The sequence below is a fragment of the Ahaetulla prasina genome, chromosome 2 (assembly GCF_028640845.1).
Source record: "Ahaetulla prasina isolate Xishuangbanna chromosome 2, ASM2864084v1, whole genome shotgun sequence".
NCBI classification, from domain to species: Eukaryota; Metazoa; Chordata; class Lepidosauria; order Squamata; family Colubridae; genus Ahaetulla; species Ahaetulla prasina.
The window spans coordinates 71,363,342-71,383,921 of record NC_080540.1 but is presented as its reverse complement, the minus strand read 5'-3'; the positions used below and the strand labels follow the sequence as shown (position 1 = coordinate 71,383,921).

The 20,580-nt window shown below is 38.2% G+C and overlaps 1 protein-coding gene across 4 annotated transcripts in view; it reads right to left on the bottom strand.

Moving 5' to 3' along the window:
• PFKFB4 (6-phosphofructo-2-kinase/fructose-2,6-biphosphatase 4) overlaps nucleotides 1–20,580 on the bottom strand; it is a 79,031-nt gene that overhangs the window by 20,231 nt on the left and 38,220 nt on the right. For 3 of the 4 annotated variants that reach the window (XM_058174135.1, XM_058174133.1, XM_058174132.1), the window contains exons 2-8: nucleotides 12,956–13,072; nucleotides 10,972–11,068; nucleotides 10,513–10,579; nucleotides 9,060–9,134; nucleotides 7,968–8,024; nucleotides 7,496–7,617; nucleotides 1,014–1,221 (exon numbers count right to left, since the gene is read on the bottom strand). In XM_058174135.1, the coding sequence (XP_058030118.1) occupies nucleotides 1,014–1,221; nucleotides 7,496–7,617; nucleotides 7,968–8,024; nucleotides 9,060–9,134; nucleotides 10,513–10,579; nucleotides 10,972–11,068; nucleotides 12,956–13,072 (743 nt within the window). Of the gene's footprint in view, nucleotides 1–1,013; nucleotides 1,222–7,495; nucleotides 7,618–7,967; nucleotides 8,025–9,059; nucleotides 9,135–10,512; nucleotides 10,580–10,971; nucleotides 11,069–12,955; nucleotides 13,073–17,677; nucleotides 17,699–20,580 lie in introns of those variants that run through there. The other variant, XM_058174136.1, reaches the window with a different exon arrangement.

Genomic DNA, 20,580 nt, shown 5'->3' with positions numbered 1-20,580 from the left:
GGGTCCAGGGAAGGCCTCTTGAGGAGGGGCCTCACCACCGCCTTTTTCAAGGCGGTCGGAAAGACTCCCTCCAACAAAGAAGCATTCGTAATCCCCTGGAGCCAGCCTCATGTCACCTCCTGAGTGGCCAGTACCAACCAGGAGGGGCACGGGTCCAGTAAACATGTGGTGGCATTCAACCTACCCAGCAACCTGTCCATGTCCTCAGGAGCCACTGGGTCAAACTCATCCCAGACAATCTCCACAAGACCGCCCTCAGCTGTCTCATCTGGATCCACCCAATTTTGGTCCAGACTGTCCCGAAGCTGAACGATTTTATCGTATAGATAACCGTTAAACTCCTCGGCACGTCCCTGCAACGGGTCATCCCGCTCCCCCTGGTGAAGGAGGGAGCGAGTCACCCAAAACAGGGCGGCCGGGCGGTTATCTGCCGACGCAATGAGGGACGAGATGTAGCAACGTCTCGCTTCCCTCAGTGCCACTAGGTAGGTCCTATTATAGGACCTAACTAGTGTCCGATCAGCTTGTCTTTCTTGAAATGTTTCATAGTTTTTAAGAATCTTCTGATATCACTATCTCTCAATCTTAGCAACTTTAATTCCCAAATTTCCTCCCCAGCAAGCCACACTGTAAGCCTCAACACCTTGGTCGCCCCACAAAAGTTGCCATTGACTTGAAATTTTTAACATGTCCCTGAGGGAAAATTAATAAATATGTTGTGTACATTTGCAGTTAATTTAACATTTTATTTAAATTAATCCAAGGTCATTTATGTTCTGATTCTATTCATTTCTTTGTGATCTCGTTCATTCTCTGGAATGGAAATCTGGTTTATTGTTCAAAAGCAAAATGCAGAATGTTCCATATCCTTGGTTGTCTGGATCCAAATCTCTCCTTAAATCCCAGAGCACAAACAAATGCAAGGCAACACACGTTTTTAAAAATTACTTAAATTTTAAAATAAAATTTAATTGTAATAAAATGCAGAGCTACAATAGATAGAACATAACTACCTCTTTCCCTCTATGGGACAAGCCCGTGTCTCCTCCTATTCTTCCCTTTAGATTTAGTTCACTTTCACCGTGTCGACAGAGGTAGATAGAACGAGGAGTTACATGGATATTCATGAGGTAGTAAACAATCCGACTCTGAATATGATCCATTACATGGTTTACAAGGTAACTCCTTCCAACATCCATGATTTTAATATAAGAAAGATCCCTGTAACAATAGAAGACACAATTAATTATTGTCCTATTTAGCCTAATGCTTTACTTATCAGCCAGAGACCAGGAATACATTTTACTCATCTACATTTGAGAAAAAGTGCAGATAGTCCTCCGATTGTGTCCATTTGTTCAGTGACCATTCAAAGTTACAAGGAAACTGAAAAAAATGGACTTGAACCAGCCGTTGAAGTTTTGGCCATCACATCTGCCCCTTCCCCAGTCAAATGATCAAAATTTGGGCTAGCCTGCATTTACAGCCACTCAGTCCTTCTCCTGGCACTTTCCCACATTCCCTAGTGCAGGGGTGTCACGCTCATATCGTCATGTGATGTATCTTGACTTTTTTCCTCTTCGCTAAACTGGGCATGGGCGCAGCCAGCGCATGTCGCAACCAGCCCACGGGCCGTGAGTTTGACACCCATGCTGTAGTGCCTACCTGTACCACCCATTCTCCTGCCTGCAGCACCAGCCTACACTCTACAGCACCCATCTGGGGCACCCACCCACCCCATTTTCTCTCTGAACTGCTAACCCGTTTGCCTCTTTCCATTTAATGACCTGAGTGGTCCTGGGGTTATGACAGCAACCAGGATTACCACTGCTAATAGATTCAGTGACAGTGCTGTGATGTTGTGCTTCACAACCCCATCATTTAGTGATGGACATTCCAGTCATGACTGCAATCACGAGGACTACCTGTAGTTCCAGAGTCTAACAAAAAGAACTTTAAGTAATAGGATGTTTGTTAATATGCAATGTATTTATTTTATTTACATTCTTTTTACATTATGGAATCCGGTTGGAAAGTTAATAAAAATAGCTAACTGTATATAAGTAATACAGCATTTTATATCTTCAATTTACTAAGATCTGAAGAGAGAATTCCAAATTAACCATATTATCCATATTATACAGAATTTGTCAATCCATATAACTTGTGGCTGTCATTTTCTATTTTAACAGATAATTCCTTGTTTGCCTAGAAAGCATGCATTAAAAAGAATCAGCCTGCAAAGAGGCCAAGATCTCAGAACAGCGGGTGTGAATTATGTTTAGCTTACCTTTTTAATGTGTTCTTTGGGATGATTTATCTCTGTAATCAGATATTTCAAGCTATTTTCTCTGACAGATTTGGGTTTTTTGCTGAATCATTAGTTAGGGATCTCATTTACTGATGCTCTAAATTTCAGTTCCGAGATCCTTTTTCAATTATGCTAGCAACAGCATGGAATTAATATATCAACATTGTTGCCCAAGCCACATGTTACTGCATTTTTTCTCATTCATTAGTATAAATTAACACCATTTTCATAACTAGTTTCATGTTTTCCTACAACTTTTATCTGTTGACTGTAGCCAGTAAGCAATACATATAGTCAACTACTTTTGTAAACTAACCAAGTTACTGCCAGAATCATAAAATAATTTAGGAGAATGTGGGAAAACTTCCTAAAAATTGCATGACACTATTTGCAAACCCCCTTATACAGCACACTGATAAGAGCTGAATTCTCAGGGTCATGGTAAATCTGGGCCTGGGATCTACCAGTTCAAGTCCATATAAGGAAATGTCCACAGCTGTGTGCTGTTGATGAAAACACATCCTGAGTGTTGATGCAACTTCAAATCTGTATAGTTTTTATGTTTTCTTTAAAATTGTGTCATTACAATTTAACAATCGTATTAGTTTAGCTGCTTGCAAGAGTAAAAAGGCATGTTATAAATCAAATGAATAAATAAAAAATCAGTTTATTATAAGACAGAAACAAACACTAATTTTACCACTACAAACCATACAGTATAGCAAGCAATCGCAAGCAGGGCTCCAGGAGAATATATTTACTGGTTCATCTTTTTATGGCTTTAATAATATGCAAAAGAACTCTTGAAAAACCATGAGATAAGTATATGACATCTAAGATTTTACAGGAAACTAAGAGATTTCACTTAAACAATTTGAAATGGCTAATATTAAACAGTGAAAAAAATGTCCGTAGCTTTATAAAAAAAATATTCTGAAAATACACAAAATCCAATAATAACATCCCCAATGTTACGGCAGTACATATTTGCTCATTTTCTATCTAACATCGATCAGCAATGTTTACTATATTTTACATATAAAAAAAGTAAATATCCAGAGATGACATCAGAAACAGTAATGTTCTGAGATTTGTGATATGTTTCCATCTTAATCTAGTGGGACCTATGAGGTATGTCTTTTCCATAGTGGCTTCTGTTCTGCAGAACATTCAACCTCAACCGACCCCAGTATTAGGCACAACCTACCCTCCTAGTCCTAGTCTTCCAGAAGGCCATAAGTTACCAAGTTTCGGGAGCGCGTGCTCGATGTCTGAAAGCGATCACGCGCTCCGACCCCTTGGACTTCTCCCGTTCCCCGGATGGTCAGGATCCTCAGAGCCCGGGCCTTCGGTTGATGTTGTGCAATGCTCGGTCTGTGATAAACAAAGCCCCCCTTGTTTGTGATCTTATTCAGGGGGGTTCCGCGGACCTTATAGGCATTACGGAGACCTGGTTGGGCACGGAAGGGGGTGTGCCCCTCGTTGAGATGTGCCCGCCGGGTTTCCGTGCATTCCATCAACCGAGGGCCCAGGGTAGGGGTGGTGGGGTGGCGGTTGTGATTAGAGAGAGTCTAGAGCCGAGGGAGACCACTGTGCCTCAGATTGCCGGGTGCGAATCCCTCTTTGTGAGATGGGGTCATAGGTGTCAGATGGGTTTGCTGATCGCGTACCTGGCTCCTTGCTACGTGACAGCTGCCCTGCCCGAGCTCCTGGAGGTGCTGGCCGGGGTGGCAGTTGAGACCCCCAGACTTTTAGTCATGGGGGACTTTAACTTGCCATCTTCCGGCCCGTCATCGACAGCGGCTCGGGAGTTCACGGCTTCCATGACGGCCTTGGACCTGACCCAGGTAATTGATGGCCCTACTCACATTGGGGGTGGCACTCTGGACCTGATTTTTCTCTGGTCAGTGGTTGAGAGATCTGGACTTAAAGGAAATAGTCACTGAACCTTTGTCATGGTCAGATCACTCTCTTCTTCGCCTGGACTTTCTGACCGCCATTCACCACCGCGGGAGGCGGAGCCGATCGTTGGTTCCGTCCCAGGCGCCTGATGGACCGGATGGGTTCGGACGGAGCTTGGGCCATTTCCTGAGGGTCTGGCTCACGGCTCGGCCGAGGAACTTGTTGCGGCCTGGGAGCGGGCGCGGCGGGGCCTTAGACCGAGTCGTGCCTTTGCGGCCTCTGACCCGGCGCAGGGCCCAACCGGCTCCTTGGTTCTCCGAGGAGCTGAGGGGATGAAGCGCGGAGAAGGCGCCTAGAGAGTTCCTGGAGGTCTAGCCGCTCGAAGCTGATCGGACACTAGTGAAGTCCTATACTAGGACTTACCTAGTGGCATTGAGGAAGCGAGGCGTAGCTCGCCTCCTCCCTCATTGCATCGGCAGATAACCGCCCGGCCGCCCTGTTTGGTGACTCGCTCCCTCCTTCATCAGGGGCGGGATGACCCGCTGCAGGACGGGCTGAGGAGTTTAACGGTTATCTATACGATAAAATCGCTCAGCTTCGGGATGGTCTGGACCAAGATTGCGGTGATGCGGGTGAGACGCTCGAGGGTGGTCTTGGCGACATTATTTGGGATGAGTTTGACCCTGTGGCTCCCGAGGACATGGACAGGTTGCTGGGTAGGTTGAATGCCACCACGTGTTTACTGGACCCGTGCCCCTCCTGGCTGGTGCTGGCCACTCGGGAGGTGACACGAGGCGGGCTCCAGGCGATTCGGATCGCTCCTTTGGGGGAGGGTGTCTCCCCGGCCGCCTTGAAAGAGGCGGTGGTGAGGCCCCTCCTTAAGAAGCCTCCCCTGGACCCGGCTGTTTTAGGTAATTATCGTCCGGTCTCCAACCTTCGCTTCGCGGCGAAGGTTGTAGAGAGTATGGTGGCATATCAGCTTCCCTTGCACCTGGATGAAACTGTCTATCTAGACCCGTTCCAGTCCGGTTTCCGACCCGGTTACAGCACGGAGACGGCTTTGGTCGCGTTGGTAGATGATCTCTGGAGGGCCAGGGATAGGGGTTGTTCCTCTGCCCTGGTCCTATTAGACCTCTCAGCGGCTTTCGATACCATCGACCATGGTATCCTGCTGCGCGGTTGGGGATTGGGAGTGGGAGGCACCGTTTATCGGTGGTTCTCCTCCTATCTCTCCGACCGGTCGCAGTCGGTGTTGACAGGGGGCAGAGGTCGCCCCGAGGCGCCTCACTTGTGGGGTGCCGCGGGGTCGATCCTCTCGCCTTCTGTTTAACATCTACATGAAACCGCTGGGTGAGATCATCAGTGGTTTCGTGTGAAGTATCAGCTGTATGCGGATGATACTCAGCTGTACTTTTCTACACCGAACCACCCCAGCGAAGCTATCGAAGTGCTGTCCCGGTGTCTGGAGGCCGTCGGGTCTGGATGGGGAGAAACAGGCTCAAGCTCAATCCCGCCAAGACAGAGTGGCTGTGGATGCGGCATCCCGGTACAGTCAGCTAAATCGCGGCTGACCATCGGTGGCGAGTCATTGGCCCCGATGGAGAGGGTCCGCAACTTAGGCGTCCTCCTGGATGAGCGGCTGTCTCTAGAAGAGCATTTGGCCGTCTCCAGGAGAGCGTTCTACCAGGTTCGCCTGGTACGCCAGTTGCGCCTTTCTGGACGGGATGCCCTATGCACGGTTACTCACGCACTCGTGACGCCTCGCCTGGATTACTGCAATGCTCTCTACATGGGGCTCCCTTGAGGGGCATCCGAGGCTACAGTTAGTCAGAATGCAGCTGCGCTGGTGATAGATGGAGCCTCGTGGCTCCCATATGACACCTATCCTGCGCAGACTGCACTGGCTTCCTGTGGCCTTCCGGTGCGCTTCAAGGTTTTGGTGACCACCTTTAAAGCGCTCCATGGCATTGGGCGGGTTATTTACGGGACCGCCTACTGCGACCGAATACCTCCCACCGTCCGTGCGCTCTCACAGAGGGTCTCCTCAGGGTGCCGTCAGCGAGGCAATGTCGTCTGGCGGCGCCCAGGAAGGGCCTTCTCTGTGGGGCTCCCACCCTCTGGAACGATCTACCCCCCGGACTTCGTCAGCTTTCGGACCTTCGGACCTTCCGCCGCGGGCTTAAAACATACTTATTTAATTGTGCAGGACTGAGCTAGATTTTAAATTTTGGGTTTTAAATTGGGTTTTATTTCTATTTTTAATTGGACGGGCTTTAGAATAAGTTTTTTAAATGTTTTATATTGTATTTATATTCTATTTATCTGTTTTTAGTGCCTGTAAACCGCCCTGAGTCCCTTGGGAGATAGGGCGGTATATAAATATGATTAATAAATAAATAAATAAATAAATAAAGAACTGGCTCTTACCCTAAACATTGGGATAGGGCGAGATTGGAGCCTAGAGATGATTTTCTTGGAAAGGAAATGGCCTAAGAAAAAGCTTTTTATGGTTTTTAATTTTTTTAATGTGTTTGGGTTTTTAGTGCTGCTGTGAGTTGCCTAGTTGTTGTTTTTTAAATGTGTGGTCATATAAATAAACACACAAACTCCTCAGTCTATTTTTTATCTCAAGTCACTTCAAGGCATATAAATTTAATAAATAAAATAAAAATAAAAGATGGTCATATTTGACAAAAAGAACAAAGCAGATTGAATCAGAAGATGTAATACCATTTGTCATGGACTGAATATGGACCAAGGGTTATTTTGAAATTATAGTGATTAATGTCCAAAATACCCATGTTAAATGCTGTGACTATTTCACATTTGGTCATTTTTTTAGGCAATCATGGAATTTCACTTTTTCTTTAATCTTCTTTACTTTCCATTTTTCCTCATTCCAGATCACAAGCAAGGTATAAACATCAACAATTGAGTAATAAAATTTGTCAGGAGTACAAATATCTCTCAGTAAAGGACCAGTGTTCTTTGTTGATTTTGCTACCTAGGACTGACAAGCACACATCCCTGTGCTTTATTTATGACCTGCTTTACCTCACGATTCTGTCTCTATCTTCTAATACTAAAAGCACGTCTGTTTATTCTCATCACTATCCCATTTTCCCCCTTTTTTATTAATAGTATTTATATTATCTCGCTCATGTTAATTTATATCATTCATCTGAGAGGATGTGTTCTCCTAAAACTTATGCTATAGTTAAATGATTAAAATTTAAGGTACCATATTATTGTTTTTTAATTAAAATTGAAATGGTCACTTACTTGTCTAGAGTTTCATCCAACGTCTCATATGAATTCTTGTAACATTCAATTCTTTTCATAAAGTCCTCTGTAGCTTCATCACTAGCACAGTCAACATAATCAGGACTGCCTAATTTCACTTGCTAAGAAACCACAGAACAAAGAAATCTCTAAATATTATAAAATAAGTCAATTAGTTGTATGATGCTGTCTTATATTCTGCATTTTGAGTAGAAAAAATTTAAAAGAGAAACCTAACTTATATTTCAACAATTTAGGGAAAATGTACAAATTAAATATCAAAAACAAACAAACAAACCTTAATGGGAAATCAATATACAAGTGAAATACATTATCTGTATGCTTGTTATGTATATGTAATATTTAAAAGGGTTTTTTTACTTGAGTATGGCAGGGAGTGAAACAAGATTCAGTGTTTCTGGGAAGTAAACTGAGCACAAACATTTTAATGTAAACGGAAGTTACAACTCACCACAATATTTGCAGCAATAACCTCAGGATCAACGCATACTGACTCCACAAAAAAAGTCTGTAAGCCAAACAGGAAGAACATTGATGTTGGACCTTTACATAATATTTTTCACTTTCTAAAAAAACGCAAAGCAGGCTTCAATGTACTTATTCAAAAGCAAAACACAGTGCTGTATAATAAAACAAATAGTAGTTCTTATTTAGTAACCACAACTGGAACCAGCTAGTTGATTGTTAAGCAAAGTAGTCACTAAATAAAATCACAACTATGCTTATGATCTGACTTTAGCTTTCCACTGCTTAACAGACCTATGGTCATAAATGCAAGGATTGGTTTAAAGTTACTTTTTCATCACTTCCATAACTATGAACAGTTGCAAAACAAGGCAATCCCTAAAAGAGGACTACCTGTAATAGTTCAAACATAATCATGCAAACTTTTTTCTTGTATAATTATTATAATGTAGTTAAACATTCCACTGATCTTTTTCTCAACTAATTCACATAGTATGACTTTAATGAAGCCCTTTGGAATCTAGGCATTCTGGATTTAGAGTTCATGCTACACAGAAAGGAAATGTCTCTTTCTCTACTACTCTGCTCTTTCTACTTCTGACCCCTGGAGTAGTATTAAAATAGTATAAAGGGTATTTTAATTGTCATGTAATAGAAATTATAAAGAAAATTCCATACACTGGATTTATTCTAGAGGAATAAATCAAGGAAGCATGGCTATCTCTCTTCCTTATTCCAAAATTGCAAAATACATGAGAGTTATAATTAACAAGGCAATTAATGGTACATGCAATATTAGAATTGACAGCTGTCTTAAAAGTGAACATTTCTAATCACAACAGAATCTTCTTTCATATTAACTAGCAGCAGAAACCATTGCTAATGTCAACCACAGAATTAAAATTACAGAATAAATTATTATAAGCATAATTTACTAGAAAATTGAGGGGATTTTTTACAGAACTACTCACAGCCAATTTGCAGTTATAGTCTGTTTCTTTGCAGCCAGTCTAATATTTAGAACAAACATTTTGCATATCCTAGGACTAAATAATTTTCACATCTTTACTCAACTGACCTTAAATCCATTTTCTTCACCAAACTTATATATGGTGTCTCTACGTTCCCTTGTAGTATTTGTAGCATCAAAAACCTAGATGAGACAATACAGGAATCAATGGTAAATCAATGGAAAAATGCATCTCTTCATAATATTTCATGTATCATTAATAAAATGTAACAGCTTCATCATAAATATTTTAGCAACTACTGTATGGTTTTGCATAGTATATAGGTACATATATGTTCCATATGTACGTATACTAATGGCAAGCAGAACAAATAGTGCAATTAAACGTGTATTTGCTGAGATGTTAATTCTCCCAAACAGGGCTGCCACAAATATTTTGAAGTGTTATCATGAATAAAATGACAGAATGAATCTATTCAATAGATTCAATATTATTATATATAGTTATAATGTAACTGTATAATTATAATATTATTCTACATAGCACAATTTTACTATGAATGCACAATTATAGCACAATTTTACTATAAGATTCAAATACAGAAGAATAAAAATTTTCCAGAATTGTTAACTCATATGCTCTCAAGATTCATGAAATGACTCATCTCAAACTAACATTGAAGATTATGCACAAAAACTACAAATAAAATAGATAGGACGTTCTGCTTATTTTATGTCATGCTATTCCCATATATTTCTGAGACTTTCAAAAGCAAAATGCCTGTTCAAATTTTTGTTTCATTCACCTTTGTTTCTATTATAATTCATACACATTTCATACTAACCTATACCTGTTTGTCTATTTATTTGATTTGCAGACAAACCAACTCACTAAGAAACACGTTAGAAATAAAATAACATATTAGAAACACGTTAGAAATAAAATAACATATTATTCAAGCTATTTCACAGGAATATGTTTTTAAGATATCTATTTATTTGCGCAGGACTGGACTAGATTTTAAATTAGAATTGGTTTTAATGGGGATTTTATTATTTGTATTGTCATTTTTAATTATTCGGCCATCTGTAATAAGTTTTTTAATGGATGTTTTATTTTGTATTTATATGTATATTTTTATCTGGCTGTGAACCGCCCTGAGTCCCTAGGGAGATAGGGCGGTATAAAAATACGAAAAATAAATAAATAAATAAATAAATAAAAAAGATATTGACTGTCCAAATGTGACTTACAAAGCATTTAGCAATGCAACAATTTAAAATTACCTCTGCATTATAAAAATTTATGTCAGCAGATACAGATATGAAAATTATCCAATGACGCTGGCAGAAGGTTAGTACTATGTAGCATATATTGTAATCTTCTTCAAAAATAAATTGATTGACCAAAATCAACTATGAAACAGGGGTTAAATTGATCTAATCTCCAACCTCACAGTATTTTTGTAGCAGCTTATGGAATTTAAGAGCCACCACCTCAAAAGCTGGGAAAAACTGTTCTCGTACTCATTTGTTTAGCAATGCACCATAGAACACTTACTGCCACATGCCCATTTTCTTCACAAAGATATCGCCGAACATCATTTAGTGCTGCTAAGGCACACTTTCTTAAAAAGAAGAGACAACACCCTGGTTATACCCCTGACAAGACTTCATAGTTATAAATACACAGGGCTATTTCTAGAACTATTAAAAGACTATACACAAAACAGGATTCAGCCTTATATACAAAAGCACTTAAAAGGCACGGTTCAGAAATGCTGGAGCAACTTATGTGTCTTCCTCCAGTTTACAGATTATGGACAATAAAATGAAAACAATGATTACAGGAAGAAAACTTAAGACTGAGCCATGCATCTCTCAAGACAGCTATCCTACTTTCTCAATTTGGTAGAAACAACCAACGGCATCAGCTGTTTTCTAATTCACTAACATCAACATTCCTTTATATCAAAACAGCAGCATGATGCCAACAGAAAGTGGCACATGACAAACTTACTTTCGGATTTTCTGGGCTTCTTTATTGTCTGGCAAGAAGAATTCAAAGGACTTGTATGTTTTTACCAAATCTCGACGGTACTGACCAACATTAAACTCTGTATAGAAAAGTCAAGGAGGAAAAATGGGTTTTTATTTTTTCCTATAATTTACATTTATAGGATAAGGTATACAGAAACACCTTATTTCTGCCATTTAATAAGGTGTAAGTTATTTCGAGTAGCCGTGTGTGTGTGTGTGTGTGTGTGTGTGTGTGTCTTGGTGACGTTTCGACGAAGTCTCATTCGTCATCTTCAGGCTTCAGCTTCGTGCTTCTGGGAGCAATGTGTGATTGCAGCTGTTTGCTCCCAGAAACACGAAGCTGAAGCCTGAAGATGACGAATGAGAGTTCGTCGAAACGTCGCCAAGACACTTCCAATTTTACACGGGAGAAAACTCGAATAACCAAAGACCTACATACAAACACCCGCGAAAACCTCAGAAAACATATAGATATAAATACACACACACACACATACACATTATCCATCTTAAAAGTCTATAGAGATTCTCAATCATCCAGGTCATGGTTATCCCAAAGGTGCTTTTTCAAGAACTGAAGAAGCTTCTTGGATGAGAAGCAAAACATCTTCAAAAAAACCCCAGAAAGTCCAGTTGCCACTTGAAAAAGCACCTTTGGGGTATAATCTTGAAACCAGATAACTTTAAATTATAACCTATATATTGTTTATGGGAAGCTATCAAGGGCACTACTTTTCTTTACCAGTTCTTCTTAGATCCATTTTTTCCTGTGAAGCTTTTAGCTGACTTACAACTTAAATCTGTGATTAAGTCTGGTTAGATATAACTGAAAACAAAGCATCTTAGCTTCCTTTTCTACTTGCTTCCATTTTCCTTTCTTTATTATTTTTTAATTGAAAGTAGTTCAGCATATTGAACCAACTTTTTAAAAGTTGGTTCAAAACTATGCACACTATGACATTTTTAGATTAAAAAAAATAACAGTAATAATAGCTTTAACTAATGTCTTTTATCTTGGTTAACCAAACAGCAACATCTACCTAACAATAGATTGATAAAGGTAAAGGTAAAAGTTCCCCTCGCACATATGTGCTGTCATTCCCGACTCTAGGGGGCAGTGCTCATCTCTGTTTCAAAGCTGATGAGCCAGCGCTGTCCGAAGACATATTCTGTGGTCATGTGGTAGGCATGACTAAACGCCAAAGGTGCACAGAATGCTGTTACCTTCCCACCAAAGGTGGTCCCTATTTTTCTACTTGCATTTTTTTATGTGCTTTCGAACTGCTAGATTGGCAGAAGCTGGGACAAGTAACTGGAGCTCTCCCCGTTACATGGCTAGATTTGATAAAAATGCCAAATTCGGTCTAAACATCTGGCTGACTGTGATGAACCAATCAAAATCTTATTCTGTTACATTTTTTCTTTGTTTTATTATGTGATTATAAAACATATATTACATTTATTATTTCAAGAGTGTGGACTAGAGATTATTAACATTGTAAAGTTTAAATAACTTAGACCAAAAAAGACAGAAAAGATACTATATCAGTATTAATTGATTTAAAATACCAAATTTAAGAAGCATAATAGTTGCTTAATTGGAAAGATGGGCTGCATATAAATGTAATAAATAAAAATAAATAAATAAGGTTATTTAGCTTTTACATCCAAAACTGAATATAACTTTAAAGAGCAGCTCCAAAATACATCAGAGTTTTTGGTGTAAAATAAATTTCTGCTTAAGCTGATTACTTAATACTATCCACTGTGTTGTTAAAAAGAATAGACAAACCAAAATAGGCAACAATATCTAAACAGAAAAAAGAAAAGAAAAAAATGGCTACTTGGTTAATATACTTTTAAGCCCCCTTAAAAGTCTATATTTGCCATGCTATGTGATACATTGTATATGGGAACTATTCTTACCTAAATTTTGGTTAACCCTCTGTGGTGACAGCACTCACCTTTTGTAGGCACTCCAATCCAATTTAAGTAGCGTGTCAATTTTTTAGATATGTAGGTTTTTCCTCTTGCTGGAAGGCCAACCATTACAATCAGAGTAGGACAGTTTGTCATGCATACTATAAAAAAAATGGTACAGTTAGTGTTCACAAAAAACAAGAGTATCAGTCATAGATCTGAAGACTAAATTAGGAAATAAAAAATATAATTTCTATAATATGTGAAACAGATACAGCTCCTCCATTAAAGCACTAGACTTATATGGTTTATAAAGCTATGACACTTCTACTGAATTTTTCAGAAAGCATTCAAATGTATAAACACTATAAAAATAAGTAGTAATATTTCTATACAATATGGATCAGCAACTTATGACCATGAGGCTACATTTAGCCCCATCTCCAACCAATAATTTAGACTCTTATCAAAATATGTTCCCTGACAAACAGCTACCTGGAACAAAGTAAAAAAAAAGTCTCAAAAAAGATGGGGAAGCTAAATGCACCCTCAAAAGAGGACCTAAGTGTTTGTGGCTTAGATCTACCTACTATTATGATGCCTCCAAAGAGTATCCAAAAGACAAAAATTAAATTTCTATTTAACCTAAAACAAGAAAAATATATATTGTAAACACTAAAACACATATTAGAATACCACATAATTCCTTGCATTATGTAAACTCATCTTACATAACAATCAAGAAGCTTCTTCCCCTTCCTGCACACATAAATTAACCCTGATAAATATTTTATCAAACTCTTTACAAATCAAGCTAACTTTACTATGAAAATTTTATACAGTGGGATTTCCTTCTTTCTCCTTTCTCTTCAGATCTCTGCAAAATGATGCACCAAACCTCTGAAGATGATTTTGAGAAAATCAGTTCTTCCTCCTGATTCCAATGGCCAGTCTACCAGCAGAAGAAACTAATCTTTTCTACCTATAATGCAATGTAAAACTACCAAGCACATTTTGTGCCATTTTTTTCTTTCAATTGTGTCAATTTAGAACTAAAAATCCAGATGGCCATCAGGTGTCAGTAAAGATTTATCACATTTCTGGTATTTAGTAACTGTATTTATTTTATTTTTTTTGCATCAAACATGTGTAGCCATATTTAACCACTTAGTTAAGAAAGTCTAATCATTGCAAATCATTAGGCAACACTGTTTTTTGAGTAATTTCCCAGCAGCAATAAAATCAAGCAGCAATAAAAACTTGTCAGAACAATTGCAAGAAAGGCATGAAAAATACATTAATTCTGAACTTTCTCAAGTTACAAAGTAAGATTTAGGCCCATTAATATAATGTGATTCTAACTGTACTTGATGGAAGCCAACATTACAATATTTTATAATATGTTTGCTGCTTATGAAGTTTTTTCTTATAAATAAAAACACATATGATCCCACTCATACACAAGCATAACTGGGAATTCCACATTCAAATGATTAAGTAACAATGGCACCTATTGCAAGCTAATATGCATTTTAAAAATATATTTCCATTTGTAGATATCACAATGCAGTAACAAAAACTTAAGGGTATGCATCTATTACTTTGAATCATAGTTCTCATTTTTGACTGCCAACCAGAACCGAGTGTACCTAAATTGTTGATATTAAGACAGAACATGGACAATCCGTAATTTTCGAAGCAATGCAAAAATGAAATTCTGAGCAACTAGAAATTAAAGATCACACAACATTCACAAACTACAGGAAATAAATCTATTGCCAGAACACTATTACAGAAGCTAAATGGTTTTTTTTAAAAAGCAAGTAAAGCTATATGTTCTCCATTACCTTATGAAATTAAAAACCCATAATCAATCCCATAATTATTTTTTGCCCAAACCTGTCCACGAATAAGTGTGTCAAAATGTCTGTTTTTTGTCTCCTATCTCTGTCCCCTTTCTCTCCTCCAAAATTGTCAATTCTTAAATGTATTTGTTACAATAATTTAGTCTGTAATATTGAATGGCTTCTGAATTTAGCTGATGAAAGTTGAGGACTATTGACAAGTTCAGCCTTTATTTTGCAGGGTTTTATTCAGTATATCTTCTGAGAACATGTAAAGCACGCATTTCTATCAAGCTGAACAAAACTCTCTGAAGATAATATGTCAGCGTTAACATTAGCTCAGCTTGATTGAGTCTAATAATTCCTCAATTATTAATAAATAATACTCATTGTTTCAGAGAAGTGTCAAGAGCGCCACAACTGCATGTCTTTGCTCTGTTGGAAAAGACACTTAATCCTAACTTACAAATCCTAACACATGGGTTCTGAGTAAGTATGCTAAAAGATGCTCTCATAGACTGAGAGATAATTAATAAAGAAAAATATGAAGGAGGAATAAATGTCTGAATTTATTCTCATGTTCACATGTATAAAGTGATATGAATTAGGGATTGGCATTTGGACGAGTGTTTTTTTTAATTTGTAATAAATCATCTGGAGTTAGGGTTATGTAGTGCAGTAGTCATGTTTGCTAATGATACGAAGAGTTCAAGTTGATAAATGCAAAAAAGGGCTGTGTAAATGAATTTCAAAATGCTGTTCAATGTACTGTAGAACATATAAAGAGAATCCAAACTTCATTTACATATCAACATGATCTTGGCATCAAGTAGACAATTAATGAAAAAGTTAACTCAACTGCAGCTGCTGTAAACAAAACAAAAAAAAAGGCAAGGTCCATGCAAGGAATTAAGAAGGAAACTGAAAATAGAACTGCTGATACAATAATATTCTAGTACAGGCAGTCCCTGGGTTACAAATGAGACCCATCCCTAAGTCTGCCTTTAAGTTGAATCTGTAGATGAGATAGAACAAGTACATATGTAAAGGATAAATAAGACGGAAAAAAATGTGATCTAACTTAAAATGGTGGATGATGTTCTTCTTCGAGCTGGCAAACTGCTGAAGCCACACAATGTTTTCATGAGTGCCACAAAATGTGTGTTCTTTATGGCAAACCTCTGTACTTAACTCAAATTTCTAATATAATAGGCTTTACGGCAATCCGTTCATGACTACAAGTTGTCCTTAAGTTAGGTGTTCTTAACCCAGGGCATTGTATTGTTTACCATGCTCAGAGAACTTTAAGAACTGCACAAGAATATTTTATTGCAGAAAGAGGTACAAAACGAAGGAATGCAAATTATTAGCAGTCTCACAAGCCTGGATAGAGAACAATAACTGCTATAGCTTCCAGCCAGTACAAAGGCATGCTTCCTATGGTTCATCAGGAGAGCATTTCTCCTATGAAATGAGATTATAGCAATCATGGCACTTTAACTTGAGACATAAGGTAAAGGTAGATACAATATTTATAAAACTGTGCATGAAAATTTACTGTTTTCTATAGTACAATATTAAAACTTGATGTCATCCACTGAATCTACATACAGGGAGAGTCAAATTTGGCCAAAGGAAATTCTTTGGTTTTAGCAATACAGGTAAATTTGGGCAGCTTCAAAGAGACCGAACAGGTGTGTGAAACATGAAGCCATCAACGTCTGATTGATGACTATTCTCTCCTGATGAATCATAGGTAGCATGCCTTAAATACTGGCTGCTGGGAAGCTACAGCAGTTATTGCACTCTATCTAGGCTTGGGAGCATCTCAAATACATACAGTTGGTCAGTGAGTAATAAAGAATGAGAGGCCAGATGGAACTATAGCCTAATCCAAGCAGGGCTTTTTGGTTCTTCTGTTTTATATATTGAAAATGTGCTTAAAATAAATAGGACACAGCTTTTCCAAATGTCTTATTTTTATACCATATGTAGCCTTTGTACCTCAATTCAACTTGAGTAGTTCCTCTTATCATGCTGTTTCTAAGTTATGATAGCACCATGATGATTAGACAAATTAGTATTTGGTGTATAAAAACAAAGGAATTAACTTTTAAAGAAATGCTTGCAATTATTCCAGTGCACCAAAATTTATTTCATATAAATTTTCTAATGCTCTGTTGCCTCTGAAATCTGCTTTCCATAAATCAGATAGGGATGACTTCCTGCCTTAACACCCCCCTCACACACACATTTAGACATGGCTAATACCAAAATCTCCAAAAGATCAATATCTCTGTTTCCAAATGTAGCACTCCACCAAAAGGGCTGCTGGAGTCCGGATTCTCCTGGCCCTTTATGGTATGGCCACCGGTCCACACTGGTCCCTCACTCAGGCACCTCTACTGGCCTAGGTCATGGTGGTCAGCCTCCACTCACCAAGCAGGTCACGAGGTGGGGTGATGGTCAGTCGTTTCCTAGCCGGTGGGTGATGAGATGGTATTCATGTGGCTGGTCAGTCCTTCTTCACTTCTCTCTCTCTCCTCTCCCTCTCTTGAATTGCCTGCTGAGCTCTCCTTCCACCACCTCTGCTCCTTCGTGGATTCCTCTGCTTGCCCCACAGAAGCCTCCTCTCTATCCTTCTCTCCCTCAGGCTTGCTCCACAGAAACCTCTGCTATCCTATCCCCACTTTCTCCTTCAGGCTTGCCCCACAGAAGCCTCTCCTCTCCTATTTCCTTATCCCTCCTTTTTTTCAAGTATCTTCTCCTATCCCTCACCTTCCCACTTTTTTTCTTTTTTTTAGTCAAGCCCTCCTTCCTTCTCTTGCATTCCCTCTATCTCCTCCTCTTCCTCCCAAACCCTCCTTTTATTCCACTGCCTGCTACACAAGCAAAAGATATGAGATAATGCAGGATACATACCCATTCCTGTGGAAGCCTTCCCAAAGTGAACAGAGGAAAAACAGTCATAAAAGCAGAAGATGGTTCTCTCAATCGGTGGGATTATAGAACTGTTTTAAGAGGGGAGCTGATCTGCTTTATTCAGCAGGTACCTTGATTGTGTCTAGTAAACGTTCCCAGTGATTTTTGTATCTGTAATTGTGGCTTCTCTATGTCATGTTCTCTGCAAATAACAACAAAGTGTTTTTTTCTTGGACAGGAATAACCTAGACACTATACTTTGGTATCTTCCAGGCTTGACTACTGCAGTGTATTTTATCTTATATGGGCTGACTCTTCAATGATTCAGCATTTGAGGCTGCTGCTGAAGGCTGTCTCAAACATCTTTTGCACACACGAAACTAATCCTAAAGAAATATACTGACTAACTTATACAATGGCTTGAGCATTTTGATAACAACACTTAGACTTATATACGGCTTTACAGTGCTTTACAGCCCTCTCTAAGCGGTTTACAAAGTCAGCATATTGCCTCCAACAATCTAGGTCCTCATTTTACTGACCTCGGAAGGATGAAAGGATGAGTCAACCTCAAGCTGGTGAGGATCGAACCACTGGCAGACAGCAGAATTAGCCCGCAATAGTGCATCCTAACCACTGTGCCACATCTTAAGATTCAAAGGAGCTTCTTTCCTAATATTTGTTTTCCTCAATCTGTAGGTGGGATCTCCTTAACAGTGAAGGTTGAGAGATATGCTTGCAGGGGGCAATGGCCACCACAGCCTTTAAAACACCCTTCTCCTCGAGGCCTGGCTTTTGGAACCGAGCCAAGATCTGGATTTTTATCCTTCCATTCTGATTTGTTGTGCCTAGTGTCTCTTGTAAAAATCTGTAGTTCTGTTTATAATAAATATTGTTTATTTTTATTCATGTTATGCCTTAAGTGTTTTTTTAAATTTATATCTTGACATGTTAGCAGGCTATAGGCATTTAGTAAAATGTTTTTTAATTTTAAAAAATCTTCAAAGTACAGTTAAGACGTACTTTTAAGACGTACAGTTAAGAAGAAAAGCTTGCTGCATCTATGTTTTAACTTTTTTTTAAATACTCAACTGCATTTTATATCATAAATGTATTGTACTTACTATAAACTATATAGCAACTTTACTATTTTCTTAACAGATTCCTCAATGTCTTTAACAATAGCAAAGCTTCTAATGTACTTGAAAATTTCTTTACATTTAGTAAGAGATTCAGAAATATGTATATTTATCTCAAAAATAGCCCATGTTGAACAGTATAGCACAGTCAAACATCAGGAATTAACTACAGAAAACGTTTTATGACATTTTGTAATATGTCATAAAATGTTTTATCAAAATTGTCAATTTCAGTTCCATGGATCCAGGATTTTGAATGTATTCTATCAGTTAACCCATAACCTTGGTTGAAAATAATTTGCATATGATGCACCATTTTGCCCAGTTAAAGGTTACAGACATAGGCATTTTATATAAATGATACAGATAATTTATATAGATAAATAAGATATTTCGTTAGTATTTCACAAACAGTAAACATGGAAATGGACATGATACATACAAGTATCTATGTCAAAGAAACATACTTAACTATGTGTGTACCAAAAACAGTATTTTTTTATTTATTTGTTCAAATTTGTATGCTGCCTATTTCTATAATTAAGACATACTTAAAAGCATGATAAAAACAACTGATAATACCTAGGTATATTGTGAAAATCCTGTATCACTAAGCAAACTATTTTTTTAAAAAAATTGTTAGCTTCCCATAATCATGCATTTGAGAAAGGCCCCTATATTGAATAAATTAAAAAAATATATTAAATAATTTTCAATTATTTTTAAAGATTAATATGCATCTATGTCACTTATACTGTATACATTTATTGCATGTAAAACAGCTGCCACAGCAGCATGCATAAATAGGTCAACTTGTCATACAAGTTACTATATTCAGATCATCTATCTAAATTCCTTCTTCCTCCAGAGCAACTAAAAGGAAATTTCAACACATCTATTATTCCTGTCTTAATTTTCTAGAGGCATGACCTCAGCCTGTAGATAATAAAAAGAAATGCATCCCTTCTGATTTTCTATGTCACTTCAGTGTTTCCTAACACAAAATTTCCCACTAAAGTTAGCTGAGGATTCTCAACAATTCTGCAGGTTTTTATGGATATCTCCAGGATATCTCTAGGATAGACATATTCCACCTATATCGCTAATTGGATTGAGAATGGTTTACAACAGTAATCCGTTCCTACTATATACTCTTTAGATTTTGAAATGCAGTGTATGTGTATGTGGCCAAAATGAAACTCCAGTTAGTAGATAATAATTAGTACAGTAACTAGAATATTAACTACAATTGTCATTATGGTCATAGTATAGCCCTACTACTTGTACTTTAATTTTATTGATATTTTTAAAAAGTGCCAAATGATTGAATGTCTATGTAGATTCTCAATCATCCAGATCATGGTTGTCCCAAAGGTGCTTTTCAAAAAGCAACTGGACTTTCCCCACCATTCAACCAAAATTGAATGGCCTTTGGGATGCCGAATGATTGATTTTTTTTTTATTTTACAGATTAATAAATTTTGAAACACATCATTTTGTCCCAAATTGGAAAGTTAGTATTATGATTTGTTCAAAACAATTCAACATCAAATAAAGCATTATAAATTTAATCGTGATTCTGTACAAATAAAATATTACGGTCTATCAAAAATATGTGGTCTACTTACTAGTCATCTATTTACTCTTCATGCCTACACTGGTTATTAACACAGGGGTTCCCAACTGGGGGTGCTCACACCCCGGGGGTGCAAGATGATATTCCAGGGGGTGCAAAAATGTGGGTTTAGAAGTTTCAAAATTATA